General features: G+C 36.7%; 1 protein-coding gene across 1 annotated transcript in view; it reads right to left on the bottom strand.

Annotated features, from left to right (window-relative positions):
- Positions 1-686: 686 nt before the first annotated feature.
- Positions 687-14,994, bottom strand: part of LOC106070841 (allatostatin-A receptor-like) — a 327,900-nt gene continuing 313,592 nt past the window's right edge. The window contains exons 4-5 of the mRNA XM_056020270.1: positions 6,145-6,244; positions 687-5,255 (exon numbers count right to left, since the gene is read on the bottom strand). Coding sequence (XP_055876245.1) covers positions 3,565-4,701 — 1,137 coding nt within the window. The 5' untranslated portion in view covers positions 4,702-5,255; positions 6,145-6,244 and the 3' untranslated portion in view covers positions 687-3,564. The remainder of the gene's footprint in view (positions 5,256-6,144; positions 6,245-14,994) is intronic.

Below are 14,994 nucleotides of genomic sequence, written 5' to 3'. Positions count from 1 at the left end.
TTCAATAGATTTTGCAGAAACACAAATGTATATAGGAAGCAGTTGAAACTCGGGATGGCAATACAATGATGATAGATGAGTCTAAACCCAGTAATCTCCCTTAGCTGGACTCTCCGAAATGTATGGACTGTCTAATTATTGATAGACACGCACTTCTCTTGGGTTCCAGTTAAGAAACAACTTTATCAAATGAATACAAATGAATGCTGAAAAGAAAACAAAGATTAACTTTTGAAATTTAGTTTAAAAAAAAACAGTGTTCAGATGTATGGGGGAGGGTTCAAGTTCAAAGAAACAGTGTTCAGATGTATGGGGGGGGGTTTCCAAGTTCAAAGAAACAGTGTCCAGATGTATGGGGGTTTTCAAGTTCTAAGAAACAGTGTCCAGATGGATGGGGGGTTTTCAAGTTCTAAGAAACTTTGTCCAGATGTATGGGGGGTTTTCAAGTTCTAAGAAACAGTGTCCAGATGTATGGGGGGGTTTCAAGTTCAAAGAAACAGTGTCCAGATGTATGGGGGGGGGTTCAAGTTCAAAGAAACAGTGTCCAGATGTATGGGGGGTTTTCAAGTTCAAAGAAACAGTGTCCAGAAGTATGGGGGGTTTTCAAGTTCTAAGAAACTTTGTCCAGATGTATGGGGGGTTTTCAAGTTCTAAGAAACAGTGTCCAGATGTATTGGGGGGGGGGGGGGTTCAAGTTCAAAGAAACAGTGTCCAGATGTATGGGGGGGTTCAAGTTCAAAGAAACAGTGTCCAGATGTATGGGGGGTTTTCAAGTTCAAAGAAACAGTGTCCAGAAGTATGGGGGGTTTTCAAGTTCTAAGAAACTTTGTCCAGATGTATGGGGGGTTTTCAAGTTCTAAGAAACAGTGTCCAGATGTATTGGGGGGGGGGGGTTCAAGTTCAAAGAAACAGTGTCCAGATGTATGGGGGGTTTTCAAGTTCTAAGAAACAGTGTCCAGATGTATGGGGGGTTTTCCAAGTTCTAAGAAACAGTGTCCAGATGTATGGGGGATGTTTTCAAGTTCATCAACTCTAGAAAACGATTGAATTTATTGTTTTACTCCAACAAATTCATTTTTAAAAAGAAGAGATAGACAGAAGACAAAAGAGAGATTGGAATGAAGAGCAATGACAAGAGAGAGAGAGAGAGAGGGGGAGGAAGAGAGAGAGAGACAGAGAGGAAGAGATTACGTGATTAAATTATCCACCTATGATTAAAGCGGTAATTCAAATTAGAAATCCCATTTAAAATATCGCCATAGGTTTTACCAAATTTCCATGATATCTTGACCAAAATAAAGGGAAACTACGCTTAGGTGTAGATATTCTGTAGAAAACTCTAATCGCTTCCCCCTCCTTTCCGAATTCGCAAACAAAATAAATAGTTTTGCCTTAGAACTTTTTTTATTCTTATTGCTTGTTAAGCTGAACATGTGAAACCAATTGGCAAAGAGATCATAATAATCAGCTCTCTACAACAGAATATAGGTACCTATTAGTACAGTCTGTAAATGTCCATTCTGTTCAAGTAGCAATAAAAGTATCTTATACTCATGATCCTGCCAGTTGATGTGAGAATTTAGAAATAAAACCGAAAACCATGAAAAAAAAAAGTCAACATTTTCCTTACATGGAAACGATTCTGAATCTCATAAACTCTTGTATATGGCAAGTGGAAGATTTGTTTGTACAATGTAGATCACTCAGTATCCTTACTAATACAAGAATACAGATGAAAGTAGTGACTAACGTGCAATTAGTAAACTCCCTCCCTTCAAATAAAAGTAAAATAAAAATTAAGATTTGTCAAACCAAAAATGTGCTATGTATGCGACCAGATAAACATTTTGTTTGAAAGTAAACGTAATAATATCCACATACAGACGTCGCTGTAAGCATCAAATTTCATGTCATAGTATGCCAGTGCGTAAACTAGATTTCTATTTCATAGTCAGACTACACTCCCGAATGATGTCTCTAAACGTCAAAGCAAACTATTTACTGACATGTAATCCTGCCACTATATGGGGACACAGACATCTTATAGGAAACCATTTGGGTTCGAGTTTCATGGATTGAAAATTACTGGTTTGGAATAAAAAGGTATTTTCTGAATGATACAAAAAGCACAGACACACACACACACAGACTATAGAATGATATAATGCCAAAGAATTGTTTAAATCTATACTCTATTTTGACATTGTTAGTTACTCCATAACAGATCAGATTTACTTTTAAATGAAATATGAAAGCATATATAAATAGATATAAAACATTTCATCTTGGACCATAATGTTTTGGTCTATAATATTATTAAGGAAAACGTTTATTAAAAATTGCAGTAAAAATGGCAAAATTGGGGGAAGACGCCATCTTGTTTCAAAGAATATATTTAAATATATAAATTTAACATTTCAAGAAGATTGTAATCCCATTGACCAGACAAATAATAATGGTAATATATTGAGCTTAAAAATAAATCGTATGACATATATATATATATATGTAGCCATTGTAAGGTATGAAATTTAAAGTGTATTTATCTGATTTCAATACTTATAAGAACTGTTCAATATAACCTAAACAAATAGACATCTTCAGCGACAATTTATTCAAAAGAAAAGAGAAAAAAATAGATAAAAATAAAATAAAATGGAAAAAATAAATAAAATAATATTCTCTTCATGTAACAAGAGAAGACAACTAGTAAAAATAACTTTCTTAAGTATTTTAATTGTTATGTCACTTTGAATACACATACTGCAATCTATTCTCTGGGTACAACAGTTTATGAATGTTTAGTATGTTGACCAGACAATGAGTTTTTTTTTACAATTGTTCTGGAAATATTTTTTTTTGTAAAATAATTCCACAAACCTATAGCAATAAACTTGAAAAGCTTTTCAAACTCTCTCTCTCTCTCTCTCTCTCTCTATCTCTCTCTCTCTCTAAAAGACAAATCCATATACTTGACAATAACAAATGCCATTATTTAATTCTACATTATAGTAAATGTCCTACTATTATTAACAAACTATTAATCTATGTACCAAAATGTCAGCAAATACTTTAAAATATTGAAACATGTAACATGTAAGATATTATATACAAAATAACTTATAAACAATAACAATAATAGTATCACGTGACGCTCATCATTCTACACACACAGATCAAAAGTCTAGATTATAGTCTAGTTCATTATACACGAGAAGATTTTGTATCATCATTGAAATAGACAGCAGACGACAGATGGAGCCAAAACTAAGGAGAAACGTACGACCTACAATACTGAAACGGGTCAAGAAGAGCATGCCTACAGTGAGAGTAACATGACATTAGATAATTGAACATGACACAGTACATAGTGTAGGTTACATAGTACACAGCAACTCAAGAATTTAAATACAGATAGTTTATTGTGACTGTGTCCAGAGATTGATGAGGTCAAGCTAGAGCCACGAAAGTCATAGTACTTTGTAAGAAGACTGGGAAGTAACGAATGGTGTGACTGTTTGTGGGTGAGTGTGTTTTTTGTGTGTTGAGAGGGCGGTGGGTGGACTACACAGGTGTGTAGGTCTTAGAATTGTTCACACACGTCTGCTTGGTACTCGTGGTCTCTTTTTCGGTCACGGTGAATCGAATGTTGGTGCGCTCGTACTCCATTCGCCGAGAGCTCTCCGTGCAGCACAGGAACTTCCGGAAGCTGCGCCGGAAGTTCTCCGATAAGAAAGCGTACAGGATGGGGTTGACACAGCTGTTCATGTACGCCAGACAGTTGGCGGCCATCATAATCCCGACGAAGATCTCGCTCATGACGTACTCCAGGATGTATCTGTAGAACAGGATGACCTGCACCGGAAGCCAGCAGATGGCGAAGATGACCACCACAATGACCACCATGCGCGTGACGCGCTTCTTGGCGCGTATGCTCTCCGCGGACTGGTTGCCGCCGCCGGGCACCACCCCGTAGAGAAGCCGCTTCAGCATCAGCCCGTACATGACAACGGTGATGCCCAGAGGGATGACGTATCCGAAGAAAAGGAAGGTCCCGAAGAAAGCTTTGTTGTGATTCCCTTCCGCGAGGTCCGCCACGTTGATGCAGGCTGACCTGTTCTGTCCATCATGGTCGTAGTGGTGTTCCCCGTACTGAAGTAAGATGGGCGTGTTACCGCAGAGGATAATGATCCACATAATTAATATTGCGATCCAGGTGTTCCTCTCTGACCTCAGCGTCATCGATCGTATGGCGTGCACCACGGCCAGGTAGCGGTCCAGGGACATAAGCACCAAGGTATAGACGCTGGCGTAGGCACAAACGTACATGGCGTACTGCGCCACCTTGCACCCGATGTCCCCGAACGGCCAGACCGGGAGCGCGTACCCCGCGGCGGTGAATGGCACACAGAAGAGGATGAAGAGAAGATCTGCAACAGCTAGGGACAGTATCAGAATGTTGGTGGTGTTTCTCATGTGCTTGTCGCACAGGACCACCAGGATGACCAGAGAGTTGCCGAAAAGACCCAGAACGCAGATCAGGCCAAAGATGGTCGGCACTATTATGCTGACGTACCACTCGAAGTCGTTGGTCGACCCGGTGGGGTAAGTGGGTGTCGTGTTAGTGGGATACACCGTGGTATTGACTCCGTCTGACGCCGGGGTGATGAGTCTGGCGTCAGCGAGACCGTTGGAATCCATGACTATCAATGAGTCACAAAGAAAGCAAAGATTTGTTTTTTATTAAAAAATAAATTTAAATAAATGTACTAGGTATAAAGTCTTTGATTGAACAAAAGCTGACGTGGAACAGAGAGCTGAGATGAAACGGACATTCAGTTGGTGTACTTCATCCTGCTTGACCTGCCTTGAGCGAACGACCAAAAAAGAAGACTGACCACGTGCTCAAGGACTGACCGTGAATGAGTTCTGCTGACCACGCCCTTCTTGTAGCCACGCAGAATGATTCCCCTAACGTCCATTCGTTCGAGTAAAGACCATCACAGATGGCTAGTGTATTGGGAGAGAAGGTAGAGTTGGATTGACCAGAAATGTTTTATGAACATTCAGTTTCGTTTAGGGGCCAAATTAATTGTATCACTTCACAAACTGGAGAAGGCACATCAGATCTAAGATGTCTTGATCTGGAGATAGTAAGAAGTCGCTCGTGTAGTGACAATGTCAAGAAATGAGAGCATTGATGCTATTGTTGTGTTTCTTATCCAACATCCTCGTTGTCGGGGTTCAATCTGTACCTACAAAAGTGATATTGATGTTACTACTTAAAGATACAAGGACCAAAAAAAGTAGAAGGTAAAACTAAATTTTTTGTACTAAGTAGAAAAGTTTAAACTACTATCTCCCTTGTCTTTAAAGACTTTGGTAATCCAACATTTCTCTCACTCTCTCTTTGTTTCACTCTCTTTGTTTCTCTCTCTTTGTTTTCTTTCACTCTCTTACTAATTTGTTCCTTCTCTTCCTCCTTTTTCCCTTTCCATTCTCTCTTTCTTTTTCATTCTCTTTTTCTTTTTTTTTTCTCCCTTTCTCTCGCTCTTTCATGTGTATAGCTTACATTGAAAATGCCGTTCTCAAGTGAGATGCTGATATCAATATCATAAAATAATAGTAGTAATTGCAAATATAGTGTACACGTCTATTTATAGATGTGTCCAATAGTTTGTGACCTGTTCTAAAATGGTGAATCTATATTGTTTCCAAATTTCAAAAATCTTCAATTTTGTATATAAATTACTGTAGCCGATTGTTCTTAAAACAGAAATCTGTGGCATTGTCCTTCTCGATGGACTATTTTTTCCCTTGGCAACTTCTCACGTGACTAAAGAGGCCAATCCTAAACTTCTGTAATCACCAGTCTACGACATTTCCCCCCTTCTGTCTACTTCTGAAGTGTACACAGACATATACATTTTCAAATTTGGTCACTTAACAAATGTGCATTTGGTTTTAGTTTACGACCAATTGAAACTCATTCGAGCTGTGAATCACATTATAATAAGGTTTCGACACCTTGGATGAGTCCTTGGGGATCTCAAACTTTACAACCCATTTTCATTACCTCAGCCCTTGTGGACACTTTCACCTGGCCATAAGGGCTAGTTATAATAGCAACACTAAGTTTCAAACCTATGTCCAGTTTTGAGAAGTGTCCCAGAAGTGTCCAGATTATTGGAGGCCCATCAGTCTAGCAGAGTCTGGGAACAAGTTCAATAGATCTGCGTGGCATCTGGGGAGAATACATTGAAAAGACATTAAAAACTTAAAATCCACAAACTTATATATAAAAATGGCTATTAAATAGATTCAACGTACATATTAATCAAACAAAACACAACAATGTCATATGAATGACTGTTCACTATTTGTTGGGTGGCTACTGGTCTTTTGCTTTGAGATTTGCGCTGTCGTCCCGAGTTCGAATCCTACCTGCCCGCTCTCATCTATTGCTATCTTGCAGGATGTTTTGGATAGGTTAAAAATCTTTAATAGTATTAAAGGAACACCTGAGACTTGTTGAAAAAATAATAATAAAATAAAATAGTAGAATAAATAATTTTGCCCTATTAATATCATTTACAAATAGATGTTTGCAATTGGAAAAGACAAATTATAAATACAAACATATTTCTTCAAATGTTTGTTTGTTAAATGTTATACTTCAATGTTATACTTCAATGTTATACACGATGAGACTGTTTACACAAATTTTAAGATGATTGCATCGTAGCCCTCCATCAGGACGACGGGGAGAATGGCAGAGGGGAAGGTTCGAACCCGGGACCATTAATACCACCAAAAGACAGTCCAGAACGCATATCACACAATCTTATTTGCAAAGATCTCTGAAACATGGAGCAATGTCCTCTTTCTCTCTATCTCTCACACACATACAAACATTGAATCTTAGAATTAAATGATTCAACTGTAACAGTAAAAGCATGACAATGAAATAGAAACCAACTATTACTCATACCGCTATGTAGGCTGGATTTCAGTAGGACGCCGGTACACTCTCCAGTAGGTCCGGAACGTCAAATTAGAGTTTAGAGAGTGAGCTACTCGATTCATGCAAAAGTACAAACAGTCGGTTGCACATGTTGTGTCGGTTGAGTAAAAGTATTTGTACTTTATATAGTAGCTCTAATTACATATAATATGAACACCCTCTATTAGTGGGAGACAATTATAAGCCTACTTTTTCATTGCAATTTTCTTACAGTTATTTCCCTTCAACTGAAAAAAAAATGTCGCTTTTGGAAAATAAATTTAAAAAAAAAATATCCCATCATCTTGAATGGAAATTGAACTCTGGTGTACACTACATTTCTCTAAGTAATAATGTATACACTACATTTCTCTAAGTAATAATGTATACACTACATTTCTCTAAGTCATAATGTATCAGTGAATGAGTATTGCATTTGTTCTATAACGCCTTTAACACGAAGTAACTGCTGTCAGCCAATGTTAAGATAGCGTTAATAAAACTGTCTCCTTGTTTGGTGACTCCACAGCTTATCAATGATCGCTTCAGTTTTGAAGATAATTTTTATACCTGTTCCTCGCACAGCTTGACTTCAAATAATTGAAGTTGTGAATCCGTTGATAATCCAACAATAATGATCACATACTTTAGAATCACAACATTGAAAACACGTGCACTTGATTTGCTAAGCCAAACTAGTCATATAAATGAATGAGACAGACTGTACAGGTGTGACTAGTTTTACAAGGCTACCTACAGATCTATTATAGTGTGTTAACAAACTCAATTCTTTATTAGGTAAATGTAGAGTAAAAACTTCCTGGCTATTTATATCCCCACAAGTTAATGACTTCTAGGTGACAGATTGCAAAATATCATCATTATTTCACCATAACGTTCAAGAGTAGAATACGTCCTTTATCTATTGCCTTGGTCTGTGAATATAATATTGGCAACCTCATCTCATAGAAACATATGATAAATGATAATACGCATTAGACCAACCCCATAGTCGTCACACAATACATGGCTTACTATGGCGCAAGTCTAAAAAGACTTTACTAGTATGACTTTTAAAACCCAAGTAAAAAATAAACAAACTAAAATTAAGTCAAAATCCAAACTAAAAAATTAACTAATCGAAATTTAGAAACTTAGCTAAACCTAAGTAAAAAAATAAAAAACAACAACTAACTAAACCAAAGTCTAAAACCTAACTAAAACTAAGGTAAAGAACTTCAATAAAATAAAACGAGTTCAACAGCCTTACTAAACCCGATATTATTGGCGTCCATTACATCGCGAGGGTTTATCAAAAAGAACAGTCCGACATTTCCCCTGTTACGAATATATCAAGAGTTTATGTTGACATTTTCTTCTTCACGTTTTGTGTGTGTGTGATTTCATCAAATGGCTGTGTTTATCTGTAGTAACTGGGAGGTACACAGCAGCGAAGTCATGTAGCTGAGACCGACACAAGTTTTGATAATATCACGAGACGAGCTGTTTCCTAGGGAGGTAGCGATGATCCACAGGTTGAGAGAGTACACCCAGACACGCCCATGTGACAAAACAGAAAGAAAATGAGAGAATTTTGTTTGACCCCCCGAGAATGTATTCATAGTGTCCTGTCAAGCAAAACAAATGCATCCTTAAACATTGTCTCTCCATAAATTATTCAAATAAAAAAAAATCAAAATGTATTCAAAGAAATTGTCAAACATCTACAGTTTTATTGATGGTTTATAATGACAGGAATGTATAGAGAAATAAAGGCTTACCCTTCCAAGGCGACACTGCACATACATGTATTGTTAAAGATTAGATTAATTACCAATCAAAGTATAAAAAAGTTCTAGAGAAGACTTCTTTAAATTACCTTTAAATTACAGCCTACCCCACTGCCTGACTTACTGCGTGCCCCACTGCCTGACTCACTGACTGACTCACTGACTGCACCACTGCCTGCCTCACAGCCTACCCCACTGCCTGACTCACTGACTACACCACTGCCTGCCTCACAGCCTACCCCACTGCCTGACTCACTGACTACACCACTGCCTGCCTCACTGCCTGATTTTTCATAGCTGTCTTTCCAGGGCACGTGAATATATTATAATGTCACAAGTTTGAAAAATATAACTTATTTACAAAATTACCTTTTACTTATACCAATTACGTTTAATAATTTAAATAACGTATAGTTGTATTGAAATCTTCAAAGGCATTTATGTCCACACCATTCACTTACTTAAATCTACTAACCAAATGTACCTAAATATGTAGATTACAACTAGGTCTACATATGTTCGTGAAATGTAGCATCCTCATTTAGATCTAAAATAGAAAGCCAAAACGTTTCACCAACGACCTTCAGTTCTATATTTTTAAAATCACTGATCTAAGAAAAAACATCTTCTAGATTAAACTAATACATAACATTTTTTGTTATTCCTTTGCGCAAATAACAAGGGGAAATCCCCAATTGACGAGAGCTCCCAATCATCGGAACACTCAATAAGCGGGGGGTCATTTGTTACGCTGTAAGTCCCTGGGTACAGATCAAACCATTGTCTCCACACCACGCCCTACAGACAGCCAGGCTAATGATGTATTGGAGTGGGACAAAGGGCAATATGAAAGTGAGACATTTGGCTTTGTTATAATGACTTACATTCTCTGCCCCTTTTGTGATCCTTAAGATATCCTCTGTTCTAAAACCATTTCAAGGTTCACATGCTAGACACGGATATAAATACAAAAGTAAAATATTTGTGAAAGAAAACAAGTTGGATCTAAAGCTGATTCACATTCTAACATCTACAGATTCGGAAACTTAGCTTTATTCCTCCCAAGACAGAGTTATATGCAAATTCTGAATTCGTCCAAGTCACGCTCTTTTTTTTTCTGTATTCTCATATTAAGATTTGTCCATCTTTTAGTTTTTTACTGTTCTGGCAGTTTCTTTGTAACTGTGTGGTTTATTTGACATGTTCTCTGCCCTTTCCCCGCGATTTGCTTCCTCCCATGTTCTTCTACAACTAGTGAGGAATGGCATTTAGAGAGGAAAGAGACATTTCATTTCTATCGGTATCGGGTGAAATCGAATTAAATGTCTGCGTTCATTTCAAGGACCAGTGAAATACAATCTCGGTAAGTCATGTTCGGTAAGTCATGTTCGGTAAGTCATGTTTAGTCAATCGTCCCAGGCAGTTGTTGTTTTTTAGATACGTACCTAGTACTTTCCAGACAAAGTGAAGATTATAAAAAAACTGAATATCAATGTTTAGGAAATCAAATAATTCATTGGACTTCAATAAATTATTGGTAGAACAGTGAAGGATGTTTTGAAAGCTACAGACATTTTTATCGTGAATGTAATATTTGATTCCGCTATACGTTCTGGTTTGTATTAGGACAACACTTTTGATCTTCAATGTCTCAAGACAACACTTTTGATCTTCAATGTCTCAAGACAACACTTCTGATCTTCAATGTCTCAGGACAACACTTTTGATCTTCAATGTCTCAAGACAACACTTCTGATCTTCAATGTCTAAGGACAACACTTCTGATCTTCAATGTCTCAGGACAACACTTCTCATCTTCAATGTCTCAGGACAACACTTTTGATCTTCAATGTCTCAGGACAACACTTTTGATCTTCAATGTCTAAGGACAACACTTTTGATCTTCAATGTCTAAGGACAAAACTTTTGATCTTCAATGTCTCAGGACAACGCTTTTGATCTTCAATGTCTAAGGACAACACTTTTGATCTTCAATGTCTAAGGACAACACTTTTGATCTTCAATGTCTAAGGACAACACTTTTGATCTTCAATGTCTCAGGACAACACTTTTGATCTTCAATGTCTAAGGACAACACTTTTGATCTTCAATGTCTCAGGACAACACTTTTGATCTTCAATGTCTCAGGACAACACTTCTGATCTTCAATGTCTCAGGACAACACTTTTGATCCTCAATGTCTCAAGACAACACTTTTGATCTTCAATGTCTCAAGACAACACTTTTGATCTTCAATGTCTCAAGACAACACTTTTGATCTTCAATGTCTCAGGACAACACTTCTGATCTTCAATGTCTCAAGACAACACTTTTGATCTTCAATGTCTCAGGACAACACTTTTGATCCTCAATGTCTAAGGACAACACTTTTGATCTTCAATGTCTCAGGACAACACTTTTGATCTTCAATGTCTCAGGACAACACTTTTGATCTTCAATGTCTCAGGACAACACTTTTGATCTTCAATGTCTCAGGACAACACTTTTGATCTTCAATGTCTCAGGACAACACTTTTGATCTTCAATGTCTTAGGACAACACTTTTGATCTTCAATGTCTAAGGACAACACTTTTGATCTTCAATGTCTAAGGACAACACTTTTGATCTTCAATGTCTCAGGACAACACTTTTGATCTTCAATGTCTAAGGACAACACTTCTGATCTTCAATGTCTCAGGACAACACTTTTGATCTTCAATGTCTCAGGACAACACTTTTGATCTTCAATGTCTAAGGACAACACTTTTGATCTTCAATGTCTAAGGACAACACTTCTGATCTTCAATGTCTCAGGACAACACTTTTGATCTTCAATGTCTCAGGACAACACTTTTGATCTTCAATGTCTAAGGACAACACTTTTGATCTTCAATGTCTCAGGACAACACTTTTGATCTTCAATGTCTATGGACAACACTTTTGATCTTCAATGTCTAAGGACAACACTTCTGATCTTCAATGTCTCAGGACAACACTTTTGATCTTCAATGTCTCAGGACAAAACTTCTGACCCTCAACATGAAATCTGTATGTAAACGTTTGTTAGAAAAGCCAAAATGGATAAAAGAAAACTGCCAAACAGAACTTCCATTGAAGTGCCAGAACTCATTACGTTGTCAGGGATGGAAGTGAGACTTAACAGCCTGTAATACTCTAAAAGAACACGTTTTAATGGATGAAACTCGTTGTGTTATAGAGAAAGAAAAAAAGGGTCTCCTCGAAGTTATTTGACCTTCGGCCTCGTTCCTTATTCAGTGTGTCATGGGTTTAAACTCCACGAAAACAAATAGGTGTAATGAACTTAGAAATGCATGTACTTGGAAACCATTCAAACCGAAGGATTGCTTTCATTGAGGTAGTAGAGCTTCCATTGACCTCTGGTTTCAAGTGACGTAATCTCAACTCAAATGACAACCACAACCCTTAAGAAGTATTACATACGATAGGAGAAGATTTTAGAAGATTTTACAATAGAGTTTATTATAGTACAATAACGATCTCTAGAATGCAATTATTATTATTATTATTATTTTTATTTTAAAATTCCTGTTTTTCTGAAGCTGGGTACAAGATGTTTGGTTGGTGTGTCAAAAAAAAAGTTTGGTTGGTGTGTCAAAAAAAAAAGTTTGGTTGGTGTGTCAAAAAAAAATGTTTGGTTGGTGTGTCAAAAAAAATGTTTGGTTGGTGTTTTAAAAAAAAAAGTTTGGTTGGTGTTTTAAAAAAAAAAAGTTTGGTTGGTGTTTTAAAAAAAAAAGTTTGGTTGGTGTTTTAAAAAAAAAGTTTGGTTGGTGTTTTAAAAAAAAAAGTTTGGTTGGTGTTTTAAAAAAAAAAAAGTTTGGTTGGTGTTTTAAAAAAAAAAAAGTTTGGTTGGTGTTTTAAAAAAAAAAGTTTGGTTGGTGTGTCAAAAAAAAAAGTTTAATTGGTGTGTCAAAAAAAAAGTTTGGTTGGTTTGTCAAAAAAAAAGTTTGGTTGGTGTGTCAAAAAAAAAAAGTTTGGTTGGTGTGTCAAAAAAAAAGTTTGGTTGGTGTGTCAGAAAAAAAGTTTGGTTGGTGTTTAAAAAAAAAGTTTGGTTGGTGTGTCAGAAAAAAAGTTTGGTTGGTGTTTAAAAAAAAAAGTTTGGTTGGTGTGTCAAAAAAAAAAGTTTGGTTGGTGTGTCAAAAAAAAAAGTTTGGTTGGTGTGTCAAAAAAAAAGTTTGGTTGGTGTGTCAAAAAAAAGTTTTGTTGGTGTGTCAGAAAAAAAAAGTTTTGTTGGTGTGTCAGAAAAAAAAGTTTGGTTGGTGTGTCAAAAAAAAAAGTTTGGTTGGTGTGTCAAAAAAAAAGTTTGGTTGGTGTGTCAAAAAAAAGTTTTGTTGGTGTGTCAGAAAAAAAAAGTTTTGTTGGTGTGTCAGAAAAAAAAAGTTTAGTTGGTGTGTCAGAAAAAAAGTTTGGTTGGTGTTTAAAAAAAAAAAGTTTTGTTGGTGTGTCAGAAAAAAAGTTTGGTTGGTGTTTAAAAAAAAAAAGGTTGGTTGGTGTTTAAAAAAAAAAAGTTTGGTTGGTGTTTAAAAAAAAAAAGTTTGGTTGGTGTTTAAAAAAATAGTTTGGTTGGTGTTTAAAAAAAAAAGTTCACTTGGATGATAACCTCCTGTAATTAGTTAAAGCTGAAGGAATACATTTAAGGGTTGGACTCACGCACTCAGATACACAGCGTACGCGCTGTGCGTGACGGTCATATATTACAAAAAAATGTTGTTGTTTTTTTATTTTGTATTCCTTTGTTGTTTATGCGTGGGCGGAAGTGGCGGTTATATCTGGTCAATATATTACCCCCCCTAGCTTTAACATACCCTGCATCAACCTCATACACCGGGCCTCAGAAAACATGTTAAATGATCTTTCTTGGAAGACAACCCGTGTCAACTCTCCAAGGACTGAACAAAAACGTGTTTTTTTGGCTTGAGGGGATAAACCTTTGACGTGGCGATGATTTATGAATGCGCTTATGTTATTTATTGATTGTGTTCTTTCAACAAAAGCGAAATAAAAAAACAATAAAACAAGCTTATAATAACAACAATGTTTTTGTTCTCTGTAATGAGTTGCAAATGATAAAGTATTTTGTTTACTCACATGCTGGATAACATCTTTCTAAATGCTGTGTCATAATTATGATAAAAGGGAAGGGAAGTGACCACAAGACAACAGTTCTAGAGGTCAGCTCTATCAAACATACAAATGAGCGGCTTGTTTTTATCTTCTTATCTTATACATTACAGCGTTACTTTAGAAGATTTGGTTTTCCTGGCTGATTCAGGCAACCCATTCTATTTTCTAATGGCACTGGGGAAATAGGAGCACTTGTACAAATTTTTTCTAGCGTATGGATTAAGAAATGTGTCTATATCCTTGTGTCTATCTGAGTATTTCATTAGATTTTGTTTTTCTATTAGTAAATTATGGTTCAGTGTTTTATGTATTATGGCTACTTTACTTTTTATTCTTCTGTCTTGAAATGTCTCTAAGTTTAGTAAATTTATTAATGGTGTTACTCGAATCAAATTGGATTATTCCTACAGCAGAGGCGTAGCTAGCCATGGGGGTGGGGGGCTGCACGTGGCCTCAAGTGATGAAGGGTATCAAACTAAGGAAAACGTTCGCAGTAAAAAGTACACCTAAATTTACAATTACACTTTTAAAATTGTGTACAACAAGTTGTCCACAAGATAGAGCTCAAGAAATGACGCGCTCAAAGCCATGCGATTTATAAACTTGGATTTGCTAGACGCAGTCTACACGAATCACTTTGAGTTCCACAAAGGAAACAAGAAACGCAACGAGGCGGTAGAACCCAGGGAACAATTTAAAATATTCGATACGTCGAGTCGAGTCGAAAAGTAAAAGTTTTGTTGAAACATCAGCAGCAAGGTCCATACTAATGTCTGAGTCAAGTGGAAAGTTTTGTTGAGACATCAGCAGCAAGGTCCATACTAATGTCTGAGTCAAGTGGAAAGTTTTGTTGAGACATCAGCAGCAAGGTCCATACTAATGTCTGAGTCAAGTGGAAAGTTTTGTTGAGACATCAGCAGCAAGGTCCATACTAATGCCTGAGTCAAGTGGAAAGTTTTGTTGAGACATCAGCAGCAAGGTCCATACTAATGCCTGAGTCAAGTGGAAAGTTTTGTTGAGACATCAGCAGCAAGGTC

This window comes from Biomphalaria glabrata, chromosome 2 (genome assembly GCF_947242115.1).
Source record: "Biomphalaria glabrata chromosome 2, xgBioGlab47.1, whole genome shotgun sequence".
NCBI lineage: Eukaryota > Metazoa > Mollusca > Gastropoda > Planorbidae > Biomphalaria > Biomphalaria glabrata.
This window is presented reverse-complemented; position numbering and strand designations above follow the sequence as displayed.